General features: G+C 41.8%; 1 protein-coding gene across 3 annotated transcripts; it reads left to right on the top strand.

The window, feature by feature from the left end:
- Positions 1 to 2151: 2151 nt before the first annotated feature.
- On the top strand, positions 2152 to 16526 carry LOC308328532 (endoplasmic reticulum junction formation protein lunapark-B-like). 3 transcript variants are annotated; one of them, XM_080782416.1, is made up of 16 exons: positions 2152 to 2292; positions 3614 to 3654; positions 4955 to 4996; positions 5643 to 5693; positions 6183 to 6319; positions 7290 to 7348; positions 7434 to 7474; positions 7852 to 7935; positions 8760 to 8811; positions 9840 to 9953; positions 10126 to 10221; positions 11122 to 11227; positions 11554 to 11624; positions 12204 to 12374; positions 12879 to 12974; positions 14677 to 16526. In XM_080782416.1, the coding sequence occupies exons 2-16, from the start codon at positions 3628 to 3630 to the stop codon at positions 14889 to 14891; spliced, it is 1362 nt and encodes a 453-aa protein (XP_080638542.1). In that variant the 5' UTR covers positions 2152 to 2292; positions 3614 to 3627; the 3' UTR covers positions 14892 to 16526. The 3 variants fall into 3 exon arrangements, with proteins under 3 accessions (XP_080638542.1, XP_080638541.1, XP_080638543.1); XM_080782415.1 differs by having other exon boundaries at positions 10105 to 10221; XM_080782417.1 differs by lacking the exon at positions 12879 to 12974 and having other exon boundaries at positions 10105 to 10221.
- Positions 16527 to 17109: the final 583 nt, after the last annotated feature.

Below are 17109 nucleotides of genomic sequence, written 5' to 3'. Positions count from 1 at the left end.
CCTGTCCGCCGCTACTGTGGCCTTCTGGCTCATCAAGGCCTGGGTCTGGTTACGGCGCTAGCCGGGTTGGCATTGGCCGGATTTTAGCGAGTGAAACAAGTGGGCCGATCTTCACATTGTCCTCCCATTAAATGGGGCTATTATCAGAGTATCCCTATAGGTCGTTCTAGGTATCTGTAAACTACAGTACGCTTTAGAAACAAGCTCCAAAAAAAGCAGCACTGTCATCAGTGTTGGATTCATTTCACGGGTCATGTTAATGTTGAAAAAATAAGTTATCACACAATAGTAACTCTGAAGACTCCATAGGGTCAACATGCATTAGACAGCACTGCCATCAGTGTTGTGTAAGTTAAATGTTATGGTGTTTGTTTACAAATGATCTAATAATATACTGCATGGATTCTTGTTCATGTGTACTTTCGGGTCACGGCAGAAAATGCATTACCGGTCGGGATACCAATTTAATCTGGAGCGAGAACTCACAGACTAGAGGATACAGGATAAACAGCATACATGTGAACTTGGAAGTGATGAAAACAAATTAATACATTTGGGACACTGCTGGGATCTGATGTAAAGGAATGTTACTCTACTATACTAGGCCACCCTCATGTGCCTGCACCAATAATGAGGGTCCAGATGACAACATACAGTATAAGCAAAGCACATTCCAATGTTTCTAATGCTAAAAAAACAATAATAGATACACGTTTGCCAATAGTGTCAGAGTCTCAGAGATAACTAATTTTCATATTATAGCCACCATCTTGGACATATAGGCTATGTAAATTAGGTGTCCAGACACACCCAATCATAAAGTATTTAAAAATGTTTCTAATTGTCAAACAACCTGAAATAGACACCAAGTTTGCATTTGTAGCTCATCTGGTTCAAAAGTTATAGTCAACTGTTATCAGGTGGCAGTCATATTGGATTTTGGCATAGGCCTATGCCCTATTGGATTTGGCCACTATTGGAGACGCGTATCTATTCTATGTCTGAGCATAGACATGCTAACGCCCCACCGACACTGCCCGTCTTGGTGGACATTGGCGACCCCGATGGTCGCCGGCTCAGGCCTTAGAGTATGGCTCAGGCGACCTAGATAAATCACTAGATTAGAGAGCATGCCCTGGGCTGCAGCTGGCCCAAATTTGGTGATTTTAGACTGATTTAGAGTGAAACGTCCCTAAAGAGGAAACCTTTAGCTAAGTGACCTTGCAGATATAATTATATCATAAAACATACATTAACTTGAGCATTTTAACCACATATTTTATACCTATGCATGCGACGCGTTTTGAGCTTGTAGATCGGCTATTTTTTTAGTAGGTTATTACTTTAACTTTTGGTAGGCTACGTATATTTTGCTGCCAATACTTTAAAAAATGCTTCCGTCATTCGGAGATTGTGGAATAGTTGTCTAAGGGAGACTACTTTACTTAGTTTTAATATTTAATATTTTTATATTGTCGTATTGTATTTGCTATGTTTACTTAAGTATGTTTACTATGTTTACTTGCTATGTTTACTTGAGTAAAATATTTGAGTGTGGTATGGTAGGCCTACTTTTCCATACTTCCACCACTGCTTGAAATAAACTGTGGAATGCACTTCCCATTGCAGTCAGAACTGCAGCATCACTCCCAATCTTCCGCCGTAGTCTGAAAACCCACCTTTTCAGACTCCATCATGGCCCATAGCACCCCCTTAGATAGCATTTCTGTAGACTTCTTATAGCATGTTATGTAGACAGCATAAGTGCATTGTATGTAGTCATAGCACGTCATAGTACATATGTATAGCATAGTAGTATAGATGTATAGTTTATATGTATAGTTTCATTATATAGATATTCCACTGTTACTTTCTTACCTTACGCATGTTTCATGATAAATGTTTTTATGTGATGTATTCCCATGCTTTTTTGTTCTTGCTTAATGTAAATCGCTCTGGATTAAGAGCGTCTGCTAAATGCCTAAATTGTAAATTGTAATTGTAATTGTAAAAAAGGTTTGAATGAGAATCACGCTGTTTAATAGTGCATAGAGTTATTGTAGAGAACTACAACGAAAAGAATCCTGGGTAAAAACTATGGCAGAGATGACGTCATCGGGTCGCGCCGCGGGTTCACAGAAGAACACTGACAGAACAGACAGAGCCAAACAAAACAAAACAGCTGTGTGTGGATGACAGTTGGACACTTGAAGCAGTGCTGCTGCGGCCGAACAGGCTCGCACTTATTTGTTCGAGTCCCGGTGCATCTACAACTCTCACACTGAAAACAAGGCAAGTATCATTTGTAATAATTTGTATTAATGAAGCGTTCACGCTCCTGCTTTTCATTTTAGCTTTAGCGCCGCTCATTGGTGCTAACTTCCATGTTGGTAGTGGTTGGTGATAACCTTTAATGCAATTCAGGGGTAAGGGGTCAAATTATTGATAGTCAGCCAGGATCAGGAACCAAATGGACCCTTTTACAGGTCTAACAATAATGGAAACAATGAACTCTACATGGGTGTGTAACTCTGACAGTGTACAAATATGGAACCATAATATGGAGACATTATGAATACATGAATTCTATTACACGTGTACACGCAGTTGATTGATTTTTTATTTTAATATTTTTTATATTTGGGTACAAAATGTAATCAAGGGAATTGCACACATAAATCATAACAGAATATTGTTTGTACTACTACTATACTACCACCAAGTACTGTAGTAGCTAGTACTAGTGCTACTACTACTTGGGGTGACCAGATCCAAACTGTTCACTTGAGGGACAGAAGTATAGCTTGTGTATATTAGAATAAACAATGTGATAATTCTGTGACCATTTCTCATATTGTTCTTTATTTATTTATTTTATATGACATTTATATATATATATATATATATATATATATATATATATATATATGCTAATAAAGGAAATAAGGAAAGGTTGCATATCCTAGTTATGGAAAGAGAATATTTTCTAGACAGAATTACACTGTCTGTAAGATGACATTTATTAATTAACTTAAAGCAAAGAAATATAGCTATTTCTGGTTTTGGTGTGATTATTACATAATTATTACATAGCCAAAAGGTTGCATGATTTATTCATAGGGTGATAATTATTCCTGAAGTTGTAAACAATATACACTTAGTCTGTGAGAAGCTTTCAAAGTTCACTAAAAGTAAAAACATGCTGCAATTTGCTGATTTTCACCTAGTTTTTGCATAGTTTATGCTAATTCTGCTAATTAGGAAAGGTTGTATGACTTCAAGATGATAACAGATGGATTTCTGGACATCACAAACATGGACTTAGACTCTTAGATCACCTTTATAAATTATCTAGAAGCAAAGTTATTGCCATCTCCTGTTTTTGGCTAATTAAACATGCTAAACCTGACATAAAAAATTGGAGACGTGTTTTTTTGGCATTCTGGTAACTCCAAGAATCAAGATATAACTGTCTCCACAATGTTACATTCCAAAATCACGGAAAGTGATAGGCTCCCCTACTGCAAGTTCTGTTTTTAATTTAGAAGACGTTTTTCGAATCGAGAATGGGTTAATGTGTGTATTTAATGTCCCATTTTTGTATCTTGTATAGTAAACCAGACAGAGATGGGGGCTGTCATCTCAAGATGGAGGGTAAGTGTGTGTGTGTGTGTGTGTGTGTGTGTGTGTGTGTGTGTGTGTGTGTGTGTGTGTGTGTGTGTGTGTGTGTGTGTGTGTGTGTGTGTGTGTGTGTGTGTGTGTGTGTGTGTGTGTGCAGTCGCACACGTGCGCAAATCTGAATTATCTTTATTGGGTGGCGCAGTGTTAAAGTCCCTGTCCACCTCCACGGAGGTTGAGGATTCGAATCCACAGCGGTTACTTTTAGTCCAGCAGCATAGCTCGAAAATATAAAAGAATCGTTCAGTTTGTGATAAAAAAGGATGCTATTTGATATACTTAGAAAGGCATTCCCAAAAGAGGCTAGACATGGGGTGCACTCACACTAGTATGGGGATAGACAGGGGAGGGGGTACACTACACTCGCCCTGTGGGTTAGAGCTGGGATCGGTGCTATTCAATCAAACAATCCGCGCCAGCAGCAGGCGATTATTGGTAGCCTAATTTGCCCATGGTCCATGGGCAGGATCGAGTTATTTACTCATACTCAACTCTTCACTGTTTAACAGCTAATAAATCAAACTATTTATATGAATCCAACCATGGCGGTTTACATGTTGTCATGGAGGAGGAGGATCACATCCACCGTGGGTGAGTTCAACCTAAGCTAACGCCGTCCTCCTCTCTTCAGTGGTTCTTCCAGCTGCGCCCCCTATGTAACCTCAGTCCCTACGCTCATTCTGTAGCTCCTGGCCCAGTGCACCCAAGCGGTGCTGCTGCTTGCAGTCAGTGCACCACCTTAATATATAGGCACCATGCGTCCTGGTTAACCAGGAAACACACAGAGAGACAGACTAGTCGAATCGTTTTTAATTCATATTTACACTTTATTTTCTATATATCAACAGCATGCCGGCCCGAACCAAAGCCTGACCACCAATTATGGTAATGAGCCCGACCCGTCTGGTTTTGGTCAGGTATCCCAGCTCTACTGTGGGTGCCTAATACTTCTTATTAGTAGTAGGAAGGGGGGCCAATCAGAGGCAGGCGGTGGGCGGGTCTTTACTGGACCCGGCTGTAGTCTAGAATTAGGCCTGTAATAACATTATTACAGGCCTAATTCTTAATCCTGGAATTAAAAACGTCTGGGTTTTTGAGGCTTGTTCAAATCAAACGGCACACCTGGCCATTTCAAACGGCACAAAAGTGCCGTGGCACACATGTTGGGACTCCCTGCCCTAGGGGTCCCGGAACCCCTCTTGAAGACCTCTGGAATAATTGTGACAGCAGGTCTAGGACAAAATGTTCTTCTTTCATTTTTCTTCTTTCCATGCAGACAAAGCCAACCACAGTGGAGCAGCTGGAGGACATAGACAAGGTACGCAAGCACACACACACACACACACACACACACACACACACACACACACACACACACACACACACACACACACGTACGTACACACACACGCACCCCTACCCCTGGCGGTGAGAGGGGGCATCTGAGACGGGCTAGACTACATGCTGTCATGCGGAGCGGCGCGGCGATAAATCATCATAGCGATATTGATTATTACAATGAATAAGCATAAACACACAGTTCACTTGAACAATGTTGTGGTACATAAGATATTTGAAGACGGATATGCATTTTAGCCCGGTGCAGTGCTGCTACTCAACCTGTGAGTCTTTCACCCAGTATGTAGCTAAATGTGACACCAAAAGAGTAGCATAGGTTGCTATGCTACTACTGCCACCAAGCCTGCATAGAAGACAATGGGGAAAGCTCATTGCCTACCTGACGTCATCATCATGATTAGCATGAAAGATAGCCGTTCTTATCTCCCAAGGGGCATGACACTCCCACTTTAACTGTTCTTGTCAATCCAAGATGCTGATGGAATCATTTATTTCCAACCTAGGTTCCTATAAATCTGTTGGCATTATTTGAAATGCTCTGGGCCTTGCATTTCTTTCAGACTGTTGCGGTTCAACATAGTATTTTATCCATGTCTTGTCTTTAGGATATCAAATCACTGGAGGAGTTTAGAGCCAAGAATCAACGTCTGTTAAAGGTGAGGTTTACAATATTATTATTCAATAACACTTTACTTAAATGTCGGGTCCATAAGGCTTCACAATACTCATTATAAATGATGATAAATTATTATTAGTGTTGGTTAAAATGCATTATAAGCTCAGTAGAACAGAACACTATAAAAAGTGCCTTTGCTATAAGTTGTTATGCATAATTGTAAACATTTATAACAACTATGCCGAAGCCTTGTGAGATGAGAGAATGCATTATAGACGCTACATTTAAGTAAAGTGTGACTACACTTAAGGACTTGTTTGGTTATTTACTGTACGAGTCAACCACTGTATCCATTAATCTACTGCTGCTAATTTTGTGTGTGTGTGTGTGTGTGTGTGTGTGTGTGTGTGTGTGTGTGTGTGTGTGTGTGTGTGTGTGTGTGTGTGTGTGTGTGTGTGTGTGTGTGTGTGTGTGTGTGTGTGTGTGTGTGTGTGTGTGTGTGTGTGTGTGCGCGCGTTCCTCTCCACAGCTGTGGGTGGGTCGCTTGCTCCTCTACTCGTCAGCATTGTACCTGCTGACGTGTCTGGCCGTCTACTGTCTCTACATGCCCGAACAATGGAGCCAACGTCTGTTCATGGCCCTGCCGTTCTTCTGTTTCCCCATACTGTGAGTGCACCCCCTGTCTAGCCTCATTCTGTTTCCTCTACTAGTGTGAGACTGTGAGTGCACCCCCTGTTTAGCCTCATTCTGTTTCCCCTACTAGTGTGAGTGCAGCCCATGTCTAGCCTCAAAAGTAAAACATGTGTGAGAGCCCATTGAACATCATGATCATGGAATGGTGGTCGCGTCAGGAGTAGAACGATACAGGAAGAGAGATGTGAGCATTCTAGAAGATTCTGCCACATAGAAGTGGACGGGAGGCGAGTTTTAGCGATCACGTGACTTCCTTGTTCCTGGTCTCACAGGGACTTGAATTGTGAATCATAGAGAGCGCCCTTAAAAAGTCTTAAATAAAAATGTATTTGTCTTGGGGATGGGGAAAAGGAGAGTTTTTAAACAAATCAAGTGCTTCCCTGTGGCGTGAAATGCCCATGCCTGCAGCGCACACAGCACATGGTAAACAAACATGGTGGTGTTGATAGTGTGGTGGAGTTTTCCTTGGGAGGCAATGTTGCTGCAACAGTCTGTAATGATGAGTTGGCTTCATGCAAATGCCGTCCATTTTCTGCCTCTGACTGGGACAGAGTGAGTGACTGAGAGTCATAAAGTCACTATGTAATAAAAACTCAAAGCGGAGAGTCTCTTCATCTGTGATTTACAACAGCTGCTCGTCACAATACATACTCTCAATACAATACTCTCCTCTCCTCTCCCGTACACGTACTGTACACTCTCAGTAACCTCAGTAGTTCATTTAACTCTCAGTAGAAGGAACAGGAACTTTCCCCCCTAATTCTGCTGTTAGCAGAGAGTAGTTAATAATACAACTAATACCTCTCTCTCCCCCCCTCTCTCTCTCTCTCTCTCTCTCTCTCTCTCTCTCTCTCTCTCTCTCTCTCTCTCTCTCCCCCCCCCCCCCTTCTCGGTCTGTCTGTCTGTCTCTCTCTCTCTCTCTCTCTCTCGCTCCCTCCATCAGGGTGTGGTTCATGAGGAAATTGTTAATCTTCCTCTTCTCAAAACGCACAGAGAGAAACAGTAAGTTTCATATTTAACTGCTATTTCTCAGTGATATATATTTTTAATAGATTCTACATAGTCATGTGTTGACATTGTGTTTCAGATGATAAGCTGGAAGACCTGAAAATCACAAGAAGAAAGATAGTAAGTGCCACATGAAATGTGAAATGTGTATCGCAGGGGTCATCTATGTCTGTATGTCCTTCACAAGAAAATGTTTGAGAACGACTGACATAGAAACATAGGTTTTTCAGAAAACAAAAGAAGAATCTACTAATTGCTACCGGTAATTGTAATTGTTTTAGTCTTTTCAAAAAAGATTAACTGAGTTAAACACCACATTTAGGCCTATCAATGGAAGAAGAGAACCTGTCCGTTTTTGCAGTGCAGTACTGTATTCTTGTCAAAAGACTTTCCTGATATGTGCATTATTTGTAACTGGAGCTGTCAGTCGTATTAGATCAAAGGATCCTGTCTCGGTCTTCAGTGTGGAACTAAAGTTGTGTGGCGTGTGTTTCCAGCTGGAGGAAGTGATGGAGACGGAGACGTACAAGAATGCCAAGATCATCCTGGAGCGCTTCGACCCTGAAGCCAAGAAGAAAGCTGTGAGTCTCGACTGTGTAGTCCTAAAAAGAGTACCGGTAGTTCACCCAAAACGGGGTGCATATCTTGGTTAGAGTCTTACCAACATATGTGAAGTGTTGTCAAACTAATGCCTGGCTGTTAGCCTGGCAGACCAGGCTAACAGCCAGGTTTAACTCAACCCGGTGCCTTAACTAAGCATTAATCTGATCACAAACACTTGCCCACACTTGACTGCATTAAAATAACATAGGTACACATTTCCATGATATATGTATAAGCCCTATATAGTATATACTGTATTTCATTGTACATCAAATAACGAAAGATATATAGGTTGCACAATCTCATAATGATAGCTTGTAGATTGGCTAAATTCAAATAATGCTATTAAACACATTATACATTTTTATACTATTTGTTATTTAAGTTTTTGAATATGCATTTCGCCTCGGCAATGTGGTTGCACACTGGTTCGTTCTTTAGCTGCATTTTGCGGATCCGAAAGTAGTCGGCTATCACTAGCTATCAGCCTGTCAACAACACACTACTAGAACCCAATGGACAGCTGCGGAGAAAATCTACCCCGGTCCAAAAAAAAGGTTATATGGACGCAATATTCAGAGGCCGTATGCAAAGGTGATTGACATAAAGTGAGGTTGATTATTTGTTTTTATAAGTCCTCCGAAATTCACTATTCGGAGAGAATTTCGGACCAGTGTACAAACACCTTAATTGGCTTTTTATGTAATCATTGCCCATAACATTTTAGTGTACAAGAAAACATTGTATATAAATATTGTGGTGTCATAATGTAGTTATTAGTGTATTATTTATATTTGTTTAGGAGCTGGAGGCCACACCGCAGCGTCCTCAGATGACCCCTCGTCCAGGACAAGGTATACTAGCAATATAATTCAATAATAATTATTATAAAGACATTAAAGGCTCATGCAGGCCAAAGGGGCCATTGACACAATGTAGACAAACTTTCAAGAACTTCCCCCAAAAAATTAAAATAGCAGATCTACAAGTTTCACGACCTACCTTTGAATATGCACGCAAGCCACATTCACAGTTTTCACACCTCGCTAACAAGAACCTGCCGAGTGTCACAGCTTGAATTAACAAAAATGACCGACCAGGTTGGATGCATATCGATGGTGACGATCCATTGTGTCGACCTGCTAAGTAGCTTACTGTAGGTGGCAGATGTTCTGTTGGAAGCAATCTAAAGAGTTGTGTACCAGTGGCTGATGGATTCACGAACTAATTAAATTACAGAGGTGATGTTTGGTTTGCAAGGTAAATCACTAAAGTTTCCCCAATATGTAAGCGAATAGAATACGATTTGATATACAGTTTATTGTGGGTTTATACATGGGTATACATATTAACAACACTGCCAGCTATTAATGCCATAATTCTTATGGTGAAACCCTTATTTTTAAGGTTCCGCAAACCGGAACCGGATGTATTAATTACGATGTGTGTGGTGACATACACTAGGCTTTTAATTTATTTCACCTGGAGACGACGTTGTGTAACCGTGATCGTTGAATAAAGTTTGTTTTGACCGGGGGCGCAATCTGGGAAAGGAATCCGAGATAAAGGCATTTGAAAAGATGTAGACAACGAGTGGATCTTATTTCCGGTTCATTGTCTGTTTAGTTCATTTCCTAGCAACCCGATACTAATGTATGTAGCATTATGATCGCGAGCTATCATAAACCACTATAAAAGACCATTTGACGTAGATCTACGTCATTAGCGCTTAACCGCTGGAGTAGACTTGACACAGGTCTACGGTGAATGGTTATTTACCCGCGTGCATGACGTGCCATGTGTGCAACATAGTTCTCCACTACTGTAAACAATTCCACAGCACGACACAGTAATAAATGTCCTCTCTCTCTGGTCTTGTCAGAGCTTCGCCACAGAGGGGGGCCAATGAGACCTACACCCATGGGCCCCATTGGTATGGCGATGACCCCTCAGCCAGGAGGAAGACCCCCGATGGCACCAGGAGCCACGCCTACTGGTAAGAGAGAGAGACACACACAGACACACACACACACACACACACACACACACACACACACACACACAGACAAAAGTTTTCAGCTGGGGAGGGGGACGGGGGTTCTCAGGATGATGTCAGTGTGATGTCACATGTTTTCTTACGTCTGCAGGTATTCCTCTCTCTGCTCCAGGGGGACCCCCAGAGCGTACTGCTATGTCTTCCTTCAGCCCCCAGGGGGCCCAGGGGCCAGTGCACAGAACTCCCTGCTCTCCTATACCAGGTGTAGGTACGTACGCAGGTGCTGGCTTTACGTGTGTGTGTGTGCTCCTACATTCTGTTTTATGTCGCCTTTTTATGTAAGTGAGATTTACTTTGTATGTCTGTTGGCGTCCTTCCATATCTCGACTTTATTCACCTCTCCTTTAGGATATATTCCTTCACAGGAATATGTTTTTAGAGCACCATGTATATGGACTTTAATGTTGGTTTATTGCATGTGTCCCTGACATAATACTGCTAACAAATGGTATACTTCATATAACTGTTAGTATAATAACTAGTGATGCACGATATTATCGGTAGCATATCAATATTGGCCGATATGTCATTAAAAATGGCTATCAAACCGATAATAATTCTGATATTTCACTGAAATTGATGCAATAATTACTGTATGTGACCGCTAATGTTTTTTTTAAATGCAATGGGTATAATATATATAATTATATAAATTATTTATAATCAATATAAATATATTATTTAATAATGTAATATAGCGGTATCGGCCAATGTGAATCTGCATATTATCGGATATTGACCGAAAGGGAAAAAATGTAAATATCGTCATGCATCTCTAATGATAACTTCATGATAATACTGTTAACAAATTGAATAATAACTTCATAATACTGTTAACTAATATTAGTATAATAACTTTGGTGTTGTGTTTCGATGCGAGCACATCTACTGTCACTAGCTTTGCTGTGTGACCAAGACCAGCTCTCCAGAATCAAAACTAACTATATGTCTGCCTACAGGATGTCAAAACCTGGATGGTGGACATACATTTTCTGACTCTCAATGAAAATGAAACTGAAATCATAATATTTGGCCTCAACAGTATCTTACCATGCAATATCGCAGACGCTAACTCCTTATATCCACGTGTGTGCGTCCGTGCTTCCAGGTCTGCACCCCCCAGGTCCTCCTCTATCCAGACCCATCCTCCCTCGGGACAGGGGAGCTGTGGACAGAGTTATAGAATATCTGGTTGGAGATGGACCGCAGAACAGGTACACTATATCCATCCATATAACAATCAATCAATGGATTCATAGTATCTTTTGTTCAGGCTGGACCTCAAACTCTAGAGTAGAGTCTAGATTTGGTTACACTGTTCGGAGCTACACGAAAACAGTGTACCTCATGACGTCATCCCAAAGTATATGGAAACGGGACTCCATGGGTCTTTTTGTGTCATCCTTTTAGCATGTTTAAAAACAGGTGGGTTGTGCACATTCAGTTCCTTGCTGGTGCTGGACCAGAGGTAGATATATCCTTTTAGCACAACCTTTGACTGTAGCTGTAGTATTATTTATTCCTCTCCTCTCCTCCTCAGATATGCTCTGATATGCCAGCAGTGTTTCTCTCACAATGGAATGGCTCTGAAAGAGGAGTTTGAATATCTAGGTGAGAAACTCACACTCTGACACCGTCCACACACACACACACACAATGATAGTTTTACAAGCTCACAATGTGTCGCGATGTTGTAGAGCTGCAGTCTTTGATATGTTCATTATTTTCTCCCTCTTTTTAAAAGACACGTTAAGACCTGAGGCCGATTATATAAAAATGCCTTCTTACAAATCTTAGCTATTGCTGTCGGGCAGAAACCTCTTATCTCCATATTCTTTGTAAATGAACGCACCGAAACAAGCTCGAAACGCAGTTTGTCATTCTGCTATTTCTGCTGTTTTGGAATTTGAACAAGTAAGGTAAAAATAGAACTCTAAACGCGACATGTCTTGAAAAGGTAAGATGCAGTATAACGAAAAAGCCTAAAGAGGCTAAATGTGCGTGTGTGTGTTCGTTCGTGACGTGGCGATGGAATGGTTGTGTGAGCGTGTGTGTGTACGTCCCTGCTTCATCTCTCTCTCTCTCAGCGAAGTTGTCCGTGGTCTGAAAAGCGTCGAGGACTCCTGAAGTGGTTCTTTGCACTGTCACAACTTAAACGTCATAACTTGTCGTTCTCTCACTGTGTGGCAGCGTTCCGGTGTGCGTACTGTTACCTCCTGAACCCAGCGAGGAAGACGCGCCCCCACGCCCCCGTACTTCCTGAGTTCAGCTTTGAGAGGAGGCTGAGGGCGGAGTCACCGTCACCAAGACACGCCCCTCCTTCCGGGGCTGACACTGAGGAGAGTGCGCCCCCGTCTGGAGGTACACACGCACACACACACACACACACACACACACACTTCTGTATAATGAGTACTGTTAGTTTAATAGTTTTGGTACATTTTGATGCCAAAAGGCCAATACTTTTGCACTTTTACTCAAGTACATTTTTAATTCACGACTTGTAGTAGTATTTCTGCGTTGCGGTATTATACAGTATATACTTTTACTTAATTAAAGAATGCAAGTACTTTTTCCAACACACACACACATTCACGCGCACACGCACCATGCCATTCCATGCAAGTATAGACAAGTTAGGACTTCATGTAATCAGATTCATAACATCATTATAATCCATCACCATGTCGCTTGAAGATCTGTTGTCGTCGACACCGTCGCGCGACGGAGTGTAAATTGAGCTTAAGACGAGATGGAGAGGCAGCAGTGCCTTTCACACTTGACACGCAACGGACTTCACGCTGCCATCTCTGGAGGTTGCGTCACAGATGGTTGTTAACGGGACTGCTGGTTCTCTCTCTATAGCCAAGGCTCCTACTCCATGGAGTTCAGTCCACAGTTTCACCAGTACCCAGATCCAGCAGCAGACCCGCCCCCAGAACCAACTTCAACACAACCCAGGTCCCCCCCAATACCCCCCCCCCCCCCCCCATCCCTCCCTCCCCCGTTTGCATTGTCTTAATTCACTTTAATCATTCTGGATTGATGATTTGATTCAATCTATGATCTAGAGATTCTAGAACAGGGGTTCTCAAAGTGGGGTCCAGAGACCCCCAGGCCCAGGGGTCCTTAAGGGGGGGGGTTCCAGCCCCCCCTCCCCCCCAAGCAAAATGAATTAATATAGCATCAGTTTGACCACATTAACCATATTTACATTGGCTTTGAAAATAGACGATCTACAGGCTCACATGTTGTGAGGTTGTAGATCTGCTATTTTTCCAAATTCTTGTACAAGGGTCCCCTGGCACTAAATATTTTTCAGAATGGGGGTCCGCAAACATTCATTTGTGGCTCCTTGACATGGAAAAGGTTTGAGAACCACTGATCATAACCCCTAACGGCTCCCCACTGAGAGCTGATCTGAGAACCACTGATCATAACCCCTAACGGCTCCCCACTGAGATCTGATCTGAGAACCACTGATCATAACCCCTAATGGCTCCCCACTGAGATCTGATCTGAGAACCACTGATCATAACCCCTAATGGCTCCCCACTGAGATCTGATCTGAGAACCACTGATCATAACCCCTAACGGCTCCCCACTGAGAGCTGATCTGAGAACCACTGATCATAACCCCTAACGGCTCCCCACTGAGATCTGATCTGAGAACCACTGATCATAACCCCTAATGGCTCCCCACTGAGATCTGATCTGAGAACCACTGATCATAACCTTAGAGTATATATGAATAGAGATGGCATCCGAGTTCTCCTTCCATCCACTTGCATTAAGTTGCTCAAAAGCGCATGAGGCGATTTCACTCCTCCTTCCGGGTAGGAACAGAGTGCATTCTGGGATGGATTGCAATAGTGATTGGGCCCAAACACATGAACGCGCTGCCGTTGAATGTGCACGAATGTGCACGAGCGTGCGTCCGTCATGAACGTGCACAATGATAGTCAACGGACCAGCACATTCATGTGTTTGGGCCCACGCCGCGGCCACTATGTCCATTTCGCCTCAGGGTTTCCTCTGGGTGCCGTCTCTATTCATATATACTCTAAGATCATAACCCCTGATAGCTCCCCACTGAGAGCTAATCTGAGCAAGACATCTGATGGGCGCATGAAGAACAGCAATTTCCCTGCTCGGGACGATCAATTCAGTTTATTTTTTATAATTAATTCATATTTACGGTAATGGGTTATAGCGTAATAACTCTGCATCTTGCTGATTCTGATTGATTGCCCCTTTAAATGTTGGAATGATGGTGGTGTGGCTGGTAAGTCTGATCTACCATCATTTGTAGGGATGCTCGACCATGCAGTTAATTGGTTATTGAATGCTGGCCGAAATGTAAATATCGTGCATCCCTCATTGAAATGCATACAGTACTAACAACAATTCACAGCTTAATTGCTTCTCTCTATTCAATTTAACACTTTGAAATCTGCCTGTATCTAGGAAGATAGGCCTAATTAAAAGTAATACTGCAATCTACAACTTATTTTTTATTAATACAAATGTATTATATATAAATAATAATAATTATTATTATTATTTGTACACAGTATATAAAATAATAATAATTAGTATTTGATTTAATTTGATATATTTCCCTCCCTCCACGTTTTGTTGTTTCCCGGTTTCACTCCTGTAGATGAGAGAGAGGCGGAGGAGGAAGAGGCAGGACCTACACAGGAAGTGGACAATGAGAGCCAATCGGATGACATGCAGGGAGCGACAGAGGACAAAGAAGTAGAAGAAGAGCTGGTTGCAGAGCGCGAGGAAGAAGAAGAGGTGTTGGAGCCAGCTCAGAGTGCCTCTTCAGGCCAGGAGGGTGAACTGCAGCCACCTCTTTCACAGGCAGAATAGATTGACATTGGTTTCTCAAAGTGAGGTCCGGGGACGGTTCCATTTGGTTCCATCTGTACACTTTGATTCATTAATTGGTTAGAAAAGGTGACTGAATGATTGTAGTTTAAGAACAGGAGACTCCCCCTGTGTCTCTGAATAGACTAGTTGGCTGCTATGTTATTGTAGGTATGTTAAGTTAAATTGATTTGCTGTTATGTTATTGTAGGTAAGTTAAGTTAAATTGTTTTAAGTTTGTTTAAGTATTTAATTAGTATGACTTTTTAGTGGAAAAACCGTAGGTCTTTCCCAGGTTATTTCTGCTAATGATTTAGTGTTTTGGAGTGTTTGGTTCACAAGGGGGTTTTGAGACCAAATGCGTAATGTTTTGGATTTAGCTCGTGTGTACAAGAAAACTGTTTCTTCCCAGCCTAAAAACACAAAGGTGCTCGTCTAAAAGAAACGGTGAAAAACACTTCCAAACGGCGACTTGAAAATATGATAACTCAACAATCAGAAAATGCCACACTCCCGTTTTAAAAACACATCTTGGTGGACACGGTCCCTTACTGACCTTAACTGTTTTTGACCCATTCCCCTCTTTCATGTGCCTACCCAAAGATAAACCTCTTGTGAATCAACAAATCACTCCCATGTGTTTACATGCACTGTCTGAGAGTGTACAAATGGCACCAAATGGACCCTTGTGGCTTACAGGTCCATTTGTACACTGAGTAAAACAAATATAGGATTACTTAGTCACGACGTGATATGCTCCTATTCTGTCAACAACGCGTTCATACCTGACGTCTTGTGTTATACATTTACAGTACCTGATCCATAGACATAGAGTAATTCAGGTAGTGACGTTTACATGCATATTTAAGAAGGAAGGATAACTGAATGTTTATGAACTGTTATGGATGCAAACACCTGCATTGTATAACAGCGTTCTAGTTGCACTAGAAGGAGTAGACTGAAATAGAAGAACATAGACAAACCAAACGGCTAGCTACAATATTAGTACAGCGTTTTCGTCCAAACTATTCTGCACGGGTAGAAGAGTGGGGTTAAGAAATGATGGTGTGAGGTTCAACATACGTAAGGGTTGTATTCACGGAATACGGAGAGCCAGGCGTCGAGGATGTTGTCTTGTCACTGCATTAGCGATTCCTACAATACAGGTTGGCCGTGGTGGCTGTTAAACGGAGAGCGCAATAGAGCATAGCAATGGTGGCCATTTTGTGGTTCCACAAATCTTCGCCCGTTTCTCATTTTTCCCATAGAGATTTCCGAAAATATTTATGTTAATTATTTCTTGCCTGATACCAAGCCATCCAGGCTCCTGGTGAATCATGACAAAACATTTGATTATGTGAATGAATGAATGAAAAAATGTATAAATTAAATACATACAGTATATACTGGGCTATATGTAATACCCTTTGATTTGCTGTGTTATGCTTATGTTTCACCAGGAGCCTGGATTAAATGGTGCATTTATATAGTGCCTTTATCCAAGGCACTTTTCATAGATTGTGCATTACATTCACCCAATTACACACAGATTCATACACTGATGGCGGAGGAAACCATGCAAGGCACCAACCAGCACATCGGGAGCAATTAGGGGTTCAGCGTCTTTCTCAAGGACACTACTAGCAACCTTGCGGTTACCATCCGGCCACCGTCGCCCCTTGGCTTGGTTCCAGGCTTAAAATGATTATTATAAATATTTTCGGACATCTCTATGGAAAAGATGTATGCATTACGTCCTTCCGGTGATTGGTGAAACGCTTCACTGTCAGGGGAAAAGAAGTGGACTGGTGACGTCCCATTTATCGGACGAGACGCGTTTTTGCCTCCCGAACGAACCAACCAGTAGCGGTCAGCAGCAACAAGGGACTAAGTACATGGGGAAATGTGTATATGTGACATAGGACTAATGACTAAAGGAAGGAATTTTTTCAATTAACCCTATGTGCACTCTGCAAATACTTAAATATCTTTCTCTCTTTATTCAAAATCGCGTTTATGTACAGTAGGTGTCAAACTATTTTAAATCTATTTTCCCATCCATAGATGAGATTAATGCTGTACATTTTGTCCCTTTCCCTCTACATCTAGCAGGCCTTGATGATTTGATCATTTTTACCTGTTATTTAGCTTCATCAGTTACGATGTAGGACAATGCTGCCCGATACAAGGCCAAAGTACAGTAACCACACAGACTTGGACA

The sequence above is a fragment of the Protomyctophum bolini genome, assembly GCF_963924005.1.
Source record: "Protomyctophum bolini genome assembly, chromosome: 14".
In the NCBI taxonomy this organism is placed as follows: Eukaryota; Metazoa; Chordata; class Actinopteri; order Myctophiformes; family Myctophidae; genus Protomyctophum; species Protomyctophum bolini.
This window is presented reverse-complemented; position numbering and strand designations above follow the sequence as displayed.